Here is a 13,917-nt window from a genome sequence, read left to right as displayed (position 1 = left end):
CGAAAGGTAGAAAACAAGCCAATATTGTGTTTCGAGACTTCGTTTTGATCGGAACCGAAAAAGTAAAAAAAATCAGATGCATTTCCCAAACTTGGACAAGACAAGGCTTCTATTTCGCAAACGTAGGCGTGAATTCACTGTCCAACATGTGAACTTTGACCCGGTATATGCAGATCGATCTGCATCGGCACAAATGGATTGGAATAGGTAAGATAGCTGGTCGCTGACATCGTCAATATCCAAACGACCCGCCAAAGCAATGATTGCAGCTACTTTTTAGCATCAATTTTATCAACTTAAATCTTGAGATAAGCTTGGAAAATTGTGTTTCGGGGACACTGATGTTGATTGCATATGTGGGACTTGTGCTGTGAGATTTGGGAACAAAAACGTGTTGAAACAAAAAACTGCATCACATGTGCGTCCGTGTTTCCGGAATCTACTGAAGTGTGAACTCTTCCATAGAATAAGACGACTAGCATCATGGGTTCAAACATAAAACGATAGGATGATTTTGCGATAATTATGCAAATGCTATAAATGAACATATTGCCAATTGTAAAGATAGACATGGGCCACCTGTTTGACAGGTCATGCACAGATCACATCGGAAGTATGCCGGGTCCGAAATAATAACCACTCCGGATAGTGACCAGGCTGCTAAGGTAATCGTCAGATCATGGAGATAGAAAGATCAAGGTCTCTTCACTACGGTCACTGTTGCAAAATAAAATATTCCTACAATGCCAAACGCCTCTGTTATTGCTGCGTTCTAAAGGCAAACGAAGTTTTAGAGGGAATGCCCACCCCACACAAAATGTAATCTTTTGACGTTCGTTCATACTGTTACAAATGTCAATTGTAAGCTTATTACGTGGTCGACTACAGGGAAAGGAACTGCAAAGTGTGAAACTTATTCAACAACTTTTTCAGTATTCACAAAACCATGTCGACATGCTAGATGAATGGACATATGGTGATTTTCACAGAAAACAATAAAATGGTTTATGACGTGTATTCTTTCACAGTCTTGATTGTTGGTTGTAGGTGTGTATGCACGTATGTATGTTTGTGCGTTCTGTATTTTTTTTCTGTACTGATTTATAATCTTTATTATTAAATTAATGTCAATCACTCGTGGAAATCTTCAATTATTAACCACGAGTATGAACGGAATACATTAAAGTATCGGTAGTTCTCTTTTTGGAGGATGTGGTGGCCCTGAAAAGGGCCTTTTGGCATGCGTGTGCATAGCACACAGTGACATTCCCGTTCACGCTTGGCTATAGCATTCTTGCATTAGCCGCTTCCAAACAGCCGCTCGCCAATGGTAAGTTTTCTTCTTCAAATGGTGTCGTGTCGATCTTCGTCGGTAATGCCTGCCATTCTCCCGATCTTGCCATCGTCGAGGCCTGTTTTGCCTTGGCCTTGGCAGTCTGGCAGTGGACCCCCTTATTAGCATATTTAAATAAAGAAATCATTTCGAATGAAGAGCGCCCCCACCTAGCTGAGAGCGACCGTTGATTCATTTTTCATGAAATTTTCTTTCATAAATTTTGTCGAATTTGGAGGTCTTTTATTCCTAAAAGTGGCATTACCGGTCTCCTTGGCGAGGTAAGTTTCACCACACAATTTTTTGTACACTAATTGGCATTTTCTGATGGTCGAGAAGGAAAATACCGTTTTTTGCCGGAGCCGCAATGGCCCATCTTCAACACTGCCCCATTTTCAAGGCCAGGCGTGTATGTGAACAAAATATACCTAGTTAAGTGGACCAACTTCTCTTTTAGTCCCTAAGTTTGTTTTTATTTCCGTTCACGCTTTTGTAGTGTAAAAATCACGCGCGCTCTCCACTGTGTAATCTGACAGCGAGAGAGTAACATAGGACCTCCCGCTGTCCGTCTTCAAGGTCGATAGCCGATCTATTGCCGGGATCTATTGGATTAGGCGAACAACGTAGCTGTGGTTTATGTTATATCCAGTCGGGATACATTTGATTGCAGTTTCATTCATCAATTACTGTTTCGAAGCCTTATATTTTTAGTAAGGTGGGCCTCATGCCAGAGTTCACGCCAGTTCACACAGCGTGCATACCGAAGACAACACGCCGACATCATAGGCCGGAAGGCATTATCAAAGTGCGTACTCGCTTGCCCTGTGCGTTATCAAATTGTATGCACTACTCAGTACTCGACTGGCCCTTGTCTAATCGAGTTCCATTTTTCGTATCAACAGGGACCATAGAAGATTCCAGTTCTGGTAGGTTTGCTGTGGCGACGCTCTGGTGTCCGTATTCAGATGTGTGGCCAGCGGAAGGCTTTTAACTGGTTCACCGTATTTTCATTTTGAACAGAAGCCTTAAACAGATTTTGAGTTTGGACTCTACATGATCCTTTAAATATCGCTGTGCTGTATCAGTGTTAGAGACAATGAACATGCAAAATAAACCATCATTTGATAAGAGAATCAAAAGGAGTCTTTGTCTTACGTTGTCCTCAAAGCAAACTTTGTTAGAGCTTAGTAATTTGTATTCTGCATGTATGCTAGGTACTGTACCTTTGACAACAAATACTGACAAAGCAATAAGAAGATTAGTCTTGCCACAATGGTGGGCTATAAAAAAAGTGTCTCAAGGTGTATCAGATAGATTCACATTGAAATGCAATTTGAGGCATTTGAAACAGTTTCAGATGCTTGTTGACAAACTTGGTGAAAAATATAGAAAAGACGATTTCTGTCATGAACATAATGACAGCAGATTTGATAGGAAACAGCATAAAAAGCTGAAATCTCATATGAAACAGTTTGCAACTATTCAGAAGAAATTTAGAGTTGGATTTCAATGTCCTGGAGTTTTCAAGGAAATAAACATGATCAAAAAGAGACTACTACAGTTCAGGCAACTTAAACAAAAATGTGTAAATAGAAATAAAGTGGAAAATGTTCTACTTGGTGATATTCAAGTACGAATAAAAAAAATTAATGGGCTTTGTTCTTGTACTAGAAAATTTGGCAAATTTGGTGTTGTTCCAGTGTTGTTTACTGGAAAAGTCTTTACAGTGTCAATAAGATCATGCCAGGTAAAAGATCTACAGGAAAGTATATCTAAGATGACTGGTTTGCACAAAGACAAGTTTAAGTTGTTATCTGAAGGAAAACCGTTGTTCAATGTAATTCCATTACCACTTCCACAGCTAATTACTGTGAACATTTCAGGTTTTGGAGGTGTCAAATCATTGGCTGAGAAATGTCATCCAGAAAAAGAAGTATGTGGTCCATGTGCACGATGTAGTTGTGAATCAACCTCTAGATGGTATCATAAAATTAATAAAGATGTTTTTTCAAAGGTTGGCTCCTTGAAGAATATAGATTGTCTGATAGAGACTGTATATGCACAGCATGTGAAAAAATTATAGAGAAATCATTCAAAAATTGTAGTAGTTCCGCACAAATCGCCCATTGTGAGTCTTCCTCTAGAAAACGAAAAAATTGACTTGCTTTATTTGTAGTGATACATCAAGCACATTGGTAAAAATTGATGATTTGACACTATTTAAGGCTACTTTCCAGTTGCATGTACACACAGAACTGTCAAATATCCCTGACACTGTTTCACTTTGTGATGCACACTGTAATATTTGGAGGAAGAGAAACAGGGTGCACTGTGCCATTTCAGATTGTCGGAAAATTATACAGGGAGAAGTAAGACACCCACCTAATCCAGAAGTTCTGCTTGACTATTTCAGGAAGAGGGGACTTATTGTACATTGAGAGCAGACAGCCCAGTTTGTATGGCATGTTATATGAGATTGTACAGAACCCTTGATGTTGTCAGACAGGACAATGGTACAGTTTCTGATAATGCCTCCCTGAAAAAGGTGCACAGTGATTTAAAGGAAAAAATAAATGAATTTAGTTCCCAAAGCAACGTTGAGGAGGTGGCTCTCAGTAAAATAGCTTGCCATGTGGCAGAGAAACTCTTGAATAAAGAACCCTTCCTGCTGAAGGAGACAAAGGAAAGATATGACACAATATTATGTGAAATATTTGGCAACTTTGAAAGTCTTGGGAAACCATTAAACCACTACACAAGTAAATCATCTGCATTTCTTAAACTTGAGATGAATCGGATATTTGGTCATCATATAACATATTCTACAGTCAGATCTGGTGGAAATATTTCTAAAGGATATGGAACGCTTATGATGAGATTTGGAGTAAATACAAGGGGAAGTACTGCATAAATTGTACTATGATACAAAACACAAAATTGATAAACTGCAGTCAACATGTTGTCAATTGCAAACACAACTGCTTTCTGAAGCCAAGTCAAAATCTCCCAGCATGCTTTGCACTTTAGCTACTGTTGCTGATGAAATGTGTGATAGACTTCACTGTCAAGCACAAAAGTTTATTATGAAACACAAATTACAGACAAACTTGTCAGACCTGCAATTACAGGATGTTGTGAAAGATATTGATCCAGTTCTATGGAATTTCATTTTTTTGATCACTGCTAGTAAAGCAGACAGAATGGAAATCTTTAGAAAAAAATTCAGCTGGGAAGAACAGTACATAGGGTTTCACAAAGATGGATCTAACTTCAAACATAGAAAATACCTTGGAATATTTATAATATATGTCATCTGCTGTTTTTGACAAACAATGAATGTAACTATCCCCTTCATTTATTATTAAGTGACAGTATTGATACCTACAGTGGCTCAGTAAAATTGTCAACTATTTTCAATTCCTTTGGTATCACATGTTCCAAATGTATTACGAGGGATCACATGAATGAAGTTGTATCAAAAATGTTAGAAGAACAGTTTTCTTCTTCTTTCACGCCTGATGCATTTGCCATAGTTTCTGTTGACAATATAGATATTGGTCAGCCCTATGCTTCAGTAACACCCAATTTTATGAACAGAGGGATTCATGGAACATCCTATCAGGCAGTAGAACCCAAACCAACCTCTATCAAATATTCATCGAGTGATTTTGTTTCTGGTAGTACTAGGAAAAGGCTATTTTCAGAGTTGACTTTAATTAAGATTAAGGCAGATACAAATAGTTTATTCCGTTGTATAGCTACCTGTGCATCTGAAAAGTTACTTGCCTGTCAAAGAACAGATGACTGTTTGCCTATTGATGATGATCTATGTGACTTAGAGTGGACTTTGTCACAAAGGGTGAGGAAAGTTGTTGCTAATGTCCTAGGCACTGATGAAGCTCATGAATACTTTGAAGAAACAATCCAAACCAATGATCAACGATATTTACTGTCTGGAGGGCAATTTCCTACTTTCACTGCGAGAGCTGATGCCCTCACAAACAAGCCTATTCCTGGCAATTATTCAGACTTGATTTGCATCTCTTATTTGTTGAAATGTCCAGTGAAAGTTTTCAACAGTTGTGGAATGCTTTTGCATGAATTTGGCAGCATTTTCAAAACAGTTGAGCCAATATTTTTGTGTGAACAATCTGAATGTAATTTTGATCTACTAGTCTCAAAAGACAGGTTGTTTGACAAAATTGACTTATTTGACATGTCAAGGACTGCAGAAAATACATTTTATCCCTGGTATGTCATAAATTTGAGATTAATTGATGTGGAGCTCATTGAAAAAAATATGTGTGAAATATACCAGCCGCAAATATTAAAAGCTGCATCAAACATTCATGACACTAGTAGATCATCCATGACAAAAAAAAGAAAAACTGTACATGATCTTGAGGAAATTAAATCTCAAATTGACAAGAGTCATCATGTTTTACCGCAGATGAGTGTTTACTCTGCCTCTCCTTCAAATAACTTAAAAATAGAACAATTTTCAATCACAGAAATTGAAGAGCAATCTTTGAACAATATGAAGTCTAATATGTTATTATACTGTTTACAGAAGTTTTCAGCTCACACACTAAAACCTGAAGCAGCTTTGTCAAACTTGAGAAGTTTTCTTTGTCAGCAAAGTTCACCACACACAGAAAAAGCTAAAGTAATCTATCTTGGTGTTTTAAATGAGCCATGTGACAATATTGACACACTTCAACATGTGATTGAAAAGTTACATCTTATCTTTGAAATAGGGAAAAGGTTGAAATACCTGATACTTGTAGGAGATGGTAAAACATATGATTTGTTGAGCAAGGTTAAAAGAGAATACAGTGAAGAATTGGACTGGTTGATTATATTCCCAGGGGATTGGCATATACTAAAAAATACACAACCCGTCTTGTTCAAAGTTTACATGGAAGCTGGTCTAAAGGACATTGCTAAACAGACATTTAAAGAGGAAGGTCTTCTAACATCTCTTATCCAGTGTCATAATTTTAAAAGATGTCACAAATTCCTACTCCAGGTATGGGAGGCTTTCTATAGACACCAGTTAAAGGAATTTCTCAAATACAGAGAAACCAATGACATCTTGTTAAAATGTCAAATCAAGAGTGAGGATATTTTTAAAGAGGCATTAAAAACAGCTGTGGAGGTCAATGACCTCTATGAGGGATTGCCAAGAATTTCTCAATTGATGCAAGAATTTAAGGAAACAATTGTTGGCTTGGAGGATGACTTTTTTGCTTTTATCAGAGAAAGAAGTCAGAAAGATGACACTTTTAAGTTTTGGTCAAATTTCCTTCATCGGGACTGTTTTGCCTATATTTCTCTATATCTTGCCTTCCGAAGTTCAAACTGGACTCTTCGCGTTGCTTCACTGAAAATGTTAGCTCCTTTGTTCCATGCATATGATCGTCCAACATATTTACGATTGCTTCCACAACACCTAATGGACTTGCTTTTGATGCCAGAAAGCATACTAAGTCATTTGAAGGATGGTGGTTTTTCTGTGTCAATTACAGGACAAACATGGAGAGAACTAGCCTTAGACGAAGCACACGAGTCTTTAATAAACCTCAATGTCAAAACTTCAGTACATAAACCATCCCCAGAGCTCTTGGATAACTTGGCAGTTTGTTTGCCTTATAGAGCTAAGTGTCAAGAAAATTTACAGAAACAGTTACAGCCAGGATCAAAAAGAAAACAAAAATATGTGTGTAGAGATGAGCAAATTAAAGCAAAACAGACTGATGAAGAAATTTGTGTAAAGTTTTATCAAAAGTATGTGATTCTATGGTATTTTGTCATTCTGAGAGTAATAAAGGTTTGGTAAGGTTATTCAGTGGTGATACTGCTGATGGATCTCTGTATGAAGACCTTACAAATTTTTATGAAATTGGGAAAAATGGTTTGGATAACTACATAAAAACAAGACTACTTCATATTCCCAGCACAAATGTACCTGTTAGAAGAAAAAGGCTGCGAACTTTCTCATCTATAAAGCAAAAACAGAAAGAGTGCGAACCAGTGAACAAGATAAAAAATTGTTGATTTTTGTCTCAAAAAACAGATTGCTCATTCGATTAAAACTGGTAGACCAATAGAGTCATTCAAACAGTTTATCCCCCTCCCAAGGGCAATCTGTAATGCTGATGGTACAATGTATCACCAGTCAACTAAATCAAATGCCACAAAAGTTTTCAAAAGTAGATATGCAAATGAAAATATCAATTTTGAAAATCTGCCAAATGGATGGACCCCTAATCTTGTAATTTGGAAGGAATGTTTGTAATTCAAGGGGCACCTATAAGGAGTCATCACAAAACATTAAAAGATTACTTCCAATATTTGATAAAGCGATGGATCTTGCCCATTTTAGAAACAATACCAATAGTGTCCATTTAATTTTTGATGACCCTAATGCCTTATCATTTGACAAACCAAGTCCAAAGACAATTGAAAGGGCACGGAGGGATGTAAAGAAAAATGCTAAGAGTAAAATCTATGAAAATATGGATATAAACTCACCCTTGCCAAAAGAAAGTTGGGCGAATTTCATAGCTGAACGGAAAAATAAGCGTGCATTAATTAATCTGCTTTGCAACCATTTGCCAACGATGGTGAAGTCTTACCTTGGCCCTAACAATGACTTTTTAGTTGTTGGTGGTTTCAGTGGAGAAAGGCAAGGAAAGGCATACATCATCACACAAGAGACAGATTTGTTAGAATGTACGGTTTTCAATGGTAATCATGAAGAAACGGATACAAGGGTGTGGCTTCATGCGATAAAAGCAAGCCATTCAAAAATCATGATATTTTCACCGGATACAGATGTCTATCATGTAGGTTTGCCCTATATGTCTTCTGGTTACTTTGACTACTTTGATGGGAATCAACAGAAAACAAAAGACATCATTATTCAACTTAATGCTAATTTTTCAAATTTGTCATATTTAAGTTTGAACAAATTGCATGAAGCAATTATTAGAGATCCTGATTTGGCTGATATTCCACATAATGAGCGTACAATGAGCCTCCAATCTTTATTTATCACTTCAGGGTGTGATTATGTGTCATTTTTTGTGGGATTTGGAAAGGCTGGGTTTATGAATACATTCTTTCAACATGCAAGTTTTATCACTGGTAAATCAGTTGATGCTGTGGGAAGTATTGCACAAACTGATTCTGATGACAGCATCTTAGCTTTCTATCGTTTAATTGGAACTCTGTATTTCAAACGATACTATAGTGAATTTTCTCAGGAATTTTCAAGCCCTGAGGATATGTTTAAAGAAATGAAGCACAAGACTGGTTGTCAAAATGACCTAGACATGCACACTCTTTGGATTGAAAAAATTAGAAATACAGTTCAGGGTAGAACACTCGGGGAAAATGAGTGCTTACCGAATCCTACAGCACTCTCTTTACATTGGCTGAGATCTCGGTTTGTTTCAAAAATTTGGAACCAGTCACATAAATCACACATATCACTTCCTGACTATAATGAATATGGTTTTAAAATTGTCTCAAATAATGCTGTAGAAATTGTTTGGGATAGCCCTGAAAATATTGATCGAGTACAACAAACTGTATACGAATACACAACAGGGTGCGGATGCACGACTGGCTGCAACCGTCGTATTTGCAGGTGCTTCAAAAGGGACAAACAGTGTGGCCCTGGTTGCAGGTGTAAAAACTGCACAAATACAGCAGGAATTTACAATGTCCGCACTGTACCTGATGATATTCTAGAGTTTGAAGAAATGAATGTGTCTGTAATTGAGGACTATGAAGTAGAAATCGAGGAAGAAGAGGTGGAGTACGATCTTACAGAAAATGATGTAATTGAATTATCTGGTGGGAATGATGAAGGTCACATTGAAACAACGTACAACTCTGATTGTGACGATGATTAGATATCTGGCTGTCACTGGCTGCTACTTTCAATTTATTCTCTCATCTACGTATTCATGGCATAATTTGTCCTCATGGTTCTAATTTGCAACGTTTGCAAAGAATTTACACGTATGCTTCTACGTTACAGTGGCATAGTATGATACAAACCCCCCATGATTCACAGTATTACATCGTACGCGTGTGTACTGTGGTGTTCATATACGCCTATGGTCGATCCCACAATACAATGACAGGTGCATTTCAACACTGCCCCAAATGCAAGGCCACCGACGAAAAATCTTAAAATTTCGCACAGTGCTGTCAAAACGATGTAACTAAAAAATGTTAAATCGGCAATTCCGTTCAAGGTCAGTAAGTTGTCATTTTGGTCCTCCGCATATCATGTGTCGGATGTGACCTTCGATCAGAACATCCACACCGTAAATAAGACAGCGTGCATATTGGATTTTCTTCGCTTTATTTTCACATATTTCAAAAACCATGAGAGAGCTAAACATCAACAGTGAATATTTACCTTGGTATTTTGCCCCGAACAGCAATAATTTAGCAGTGCAAGCGGAAAAAACGATGCTTCCGGGATTCGCATGTTTGTGTGGACCGCCATTGATGATTTGACCTTTGCGGGGGGTCGATTCGCAAAGGATATTATGCAAATTAGAGGGGTAGCTCCAAGACTGTTGGTGTACTGCATGGCCGATCAACATTCTCATTCTGAAACATGGACATTGTAAAGAGTATATTGTGAGACCACAGATAGAAACATTGTGCTTGCAATATTTGGCTTGATAGATGAAAGGGGCAGCGAGTTGTTTTGTTGCACTACTCAGTAAAATACGCTCATAAATTTTACAATGATAAATGCTACTGCAGTAAGAGAGAAACAAACACATACCGCTTTCCAACTACAATCTTTTCGAATGTGTATGTTTCATGCCTGTGAAATTTTGTCATCTTAAAATTTTTCCTGACCTTAGTTCTCAATTGTCATGTCATGCCTAAGTGCTGATCAGGAAGGACACCCTATGATAAAAGAAACAATCAATAATGAACATTACCCAATCCAAGCAGGTGAGGTCACTTCGAAACTTATACCCGGTCTTGCCAAAAGCTATTCGCTTGTCGTGGTACAAGAGGGCCACATTATTGAAACTTTCGACATAATGGGTATCCTTACACTGTGAATGGAAAAAAAGTAAAGAAAAATATTTACTAGATCTGCTGAGTAAGAAAGATGTTACAATGCACAATATGAATATGAATAAAAGAAGAGGAAAGACAACTCACGTCGATGTAGTTTTCAGGATGTTTGTAGATCGCTGATTTTTGTAATGCCTTCCTCAGCATTTCAGCCGCTGTTGGACTTCTTATGGCCCGGTAGGACGGTTGGTAATTTTCTTGGCGACGACACCTGGATGATTGGTCACAATATGTGTGGTTGTCCTTGAAAAAATATTTAAGAGAAAATGTTTTTGAAAACATGTTCAACTATTTATTCAAGCTCTGTGTATGCTGTAAGCACAGTTCGTTGACTGCGGTATATGACATTAACTATCATACTATATAAGACACTTTCAATGGGTGGTATTTTTTTTAAATTCACAGTACTTACTTGATAGTGTGCCACAACATTGTCCAGGTCTTGACGTAATTGACGCGATGCCTCTGCCCGTACCTCGGGCGTGTTTCCATTGACTTGAAGATATTGCTTCGCACGTTTCATGGACCAATAACAGTGCGTCTTTATGCCGGATCCTGTCATAATATACACATACAAACATCTACATTTGATATGAATATTCTCGACTATGGATTTACTCTTACATAGTAGACACATGTAGTTGTAGCAGAAATTCGTGAAAAGAGTTTTACCTTACAACATCCTTGACAGAAACACCTTGCATTGTAAAGAGTACAACAAATTTTTCGACTATCTGTTGGAATACTCGTATCATTATTACATATCGATGATTAAAATTTCAATAACTTTTGCTGCAATTTTCCTCTCAATGGAATTATACTTTTTATGACATTACCTTTATCTGAGAGTTGTGGATGCCAGGTTACATTTTGGTTGCGGTTTGAGCCCATCGATATCTTCTTCATCTCCTTTCCAACTGCCTTAGTCACTGAAAAAAAATTAAATAGATACATTTATTCTTTCGGGGAAATGTTAATATAATCAATCTCAACAGACCTTCATTCTCAGCAAATATGATTTGTTCAGAATAATTGACATTACTAAATAAACCAGCAGCTGATACACAATGATATGTGCACATATCTCTCTCTCTCTCTCTCTCTCTCTCTCTCTCTCTCACACACACTCACACACACACACACACACACACATATATATATATATATATATATATATATATATATATATATATATATATATATATATATATATATATATATATATATATATATATATATGTATATATGTGTGTATATATGTGTGTGTGTGTGTGTGTCTTGACTTGCATACTCACCATGCCAGGTGTCGTTGCTGCTCACAGTGTCTGGTCGCTCTTCCCTCAAGAATTTATTCACAGAAGCGTTGTTGTCATGCCCATGGACTATTATTGGTACACCTATAAATGATCACAATGTTCCTTTTGTAACATGGAAATATTAGGAAATTTTGGCATATCGACAGTTTCAGCATACAAGTACAATCACTACATACACATCCATGCACAGATAAAACATTTTTCAATTAATATACATTTACCTTTCTCGTCTGCCCAGTTGTAAAACTTTCGCATGCCCACCATTTCATGCCGTTGTGTACAGCTGTCATCCTCTTTTGTTATCACCTCTTTATGAATGCATTTGTGAGATCTATGAGGAATAAACCAGTTACAAAAATGGGCATTTATTACGAAGACGGCCAAGTAGTAAATTCAAAGTCGCACATTCAAAGCGAGTGCGGTTTGTCGTCAAAATGAGTAAAATTGATTACGTAAGTCATGTCTCTAATGTTGATAGATGTTGGAAAACTTACATGTCACCGAGGATAACCACATCAGTGTTTTTTGAGTTTTTTCGTGTTCCATGGCGTGCATCGCTCATGATGTCAATGCCGGGATTGGATGCCCTGTCTTCTGATGCAATTTCCTGGATTTGAAAGGATAATGATATTGTGAAATGTGTAAAGCATTTATGCTTACATTTATAAGCTTCTAGATCGTTGCAAATAAACTGTATCCTGTATAAAGACCAATACTCACCACATGCAATGCATCTTCCAACGATTTGACTGTTTCTTCATGAACTGATTGTCGATACTTGTCAAAAACTGTTAAACGTAAAAATATTGAATTAGTCTGCAGGTTAAAATACAGTATATTCCACACTTTTGACTTGGCTTTGGTCATTATATATAGGCGTTACACAGCTCGTAGCGACTCTGTTTTCAAAATACAAGATATTATTTTGTGACCTATGCTCTGATAGTCAAACCAATTCTATTTATTGTAATGTTATGTTGGAGGAACATAAACATGCTTCCTCAGTCAGCCTGTCAAGAATTCACACTGTAATGTGTAAGAAGAAAAGGAAGACAGTGAAAGGAAATAGCAAACTTACATGTCTTCCTGTATGCCTGTTTTACTGTTCCCATTTTGGCTCCGCTGGTGATGACTTCATATGTCTCCTCTCGTGTCCCGGACGCGTAAAAGCCGTGCAGTAGCCTAAAGGAATAAAAAATTGTGTGAGAAATGGGCTCTCATAAAATGTAATAATTCACCCACTTAACAGACATAAATCGAATGATTGAATGAAGTACGTCATACATACCTGTAGTTTACGAGTAACCTTCCGTTTGGCAGATACGGAGAGGAGTTCCAGTTGAACGCATGGCCTTCCAAACAAGAAAAGCTTACTCTTCCGGCATGCCCCAACCAGATAGTTCGTGTCGATGTAAGTTGACTGCGACACGATCCGGCGTGTGCTTCTACCGTCGAAACCAAGTTCTGAATCGAATGTGTTGTCGAAAGATACATTTTGTCTTCTGTGTTATCCTGCGGACAGCTTTGGTATATAGGGCCGTCGAACACACCTGTAGAGTTGCCAGGATCTGCAGTAGCGTGCTGGGAAAAGAAGAAGTCCAGGGCTTCTGATAACACTTCGAAGTTTGTGGCACGGCCTTCTTTCAGTTGTGATCGTAATTTTGCTATCTTCTTCTGCAGGTTTCTCTTCTCATCAGCAGTAGGGGCCACGAAGTCTATAGTGCCTCGTACAGTATTATCCCTCTCTCGACGTAAGTTACGAACCCTGATCGCTTCCCTAGTCATTGATGGAAAAACCTGCCTATTCTGATCTCCCTGTTCCATTTTCAAAGTTTCAATCTAAATTTTAAAATCTATCTTTAAAAACTGCTATAAAATAAACTTTAGGCTCAAAATCAAAGAAACTGTGATAGCGATAAAAATATTAAAATGCTGAAAAAGGAAACTGCGTAATTTAAAAAACTGCCAAATAAGACTAAACTACAATGAAAAAATCGCAAAGCAAGTAAATAAACTATCGGTAAAAAAAATCACAAAAGTACTAACTAACTTCAACTTTCAAAAGTATATCTGACAACAAGAGCGTTTTACGATAAATTTACCTTGTAGCAAAATAAGCGTACAGCGATGCAGGGTGAAGTAGTAACA

General features: G+C 37.4%; 1 protein-coding gene and 1 long non-coding RNA gene across 2 annotated transcripts; one reads left to right on the top strand and one right to left on the bottom strand.

Annotated features, from left to right (window-relative positions):
- The first annotated feature begins 1,852 nt into the window (after positions 1-1,852).
- Positions 1,853-2,472, top strand: LOC139133983 (uncharacterized). Its single transcript, XR_011552689.1, has 2 exons — positions 1,853-2,138; positions 2,236-2,472. It is a non-coding gene; the product is annotated as an uncharacterized lncRNA (long non-coding RNA).
- Positions 2,473-9,696: 7,224 nt separating this feature from the next.
- On the bottom strand, positions 9,697-13,913 carry LOC139134004 (uncharacterized). Its single transcript, XM_070700837.1, has 11 exons — positions 13,058-13,913; positions 12,848-12,951; positions 12,490-12,557; positions 12,264-12,376; positions 11,991-12,100; positions 11,749-11,850; positions 11,290-11,382; positions 10,866-11,008; positions 10,541-10,696; positions 10,312-10,431; positions 9,697-9,967 (listed from the first exon to the last, which is right to left on the bottom strand). The coding sequence occupies exons 1-11, from the start codon at positions 13,591-13,593 to the stop codon at positions 9,911-9,913; spliced, it is 1,602 nt and encodes a 533-aa protein (XP_070556938.1). The 5' UTR covers positions 13,594-13,913; the 3' UTR covers positions 9,697-9,910.
- Between the last annotated feature and the right edge of the window lie 4 nt (positions 13,914-13,917).

The sequence above is a fragment of the Ptychodera flava genome, chromosome 5, assembly GCF_041260155.1.
Source record: "Ptychodera flava strain L36383 chromosome 5, AS_Pfla_20210202, whole genome shotgun sequence".
Classification (NCBI taxonomy): Eukaryota; Metazoa; Hemichordata; class Enteropneusta; family Ptychoderidae; genus Ptychodera; species Ptychodera flava.
This window is presented reverse-complemented; position numbering and strand designations above follow the sequence as displayed.

Bases quoted from the DNA above. Each gene is read 5' to 3' on its own strand.
- LOC139134004 (XM_070700837.1), bottom strand. From the start codon at position 13,593: ATGGAACAGGGAGATCAGAATAGGCAGGTTTTTCCATCAATGACTAGG. The intron at 12,101-12,263 runs GTAAGTTTTCCA...TATTCCTCATAG, and splicing joins GTGGTTATCCTCGGTGACAT to ATCTCACAAATGCATTCATA. The intron at 11,383-11,748 runs GTGAGTATGCAA...ATTTTTTTTCAG, and splicing joins CAGCAACGACACCTGGCATG to TGACTAAGGCAGTTGGAAAG.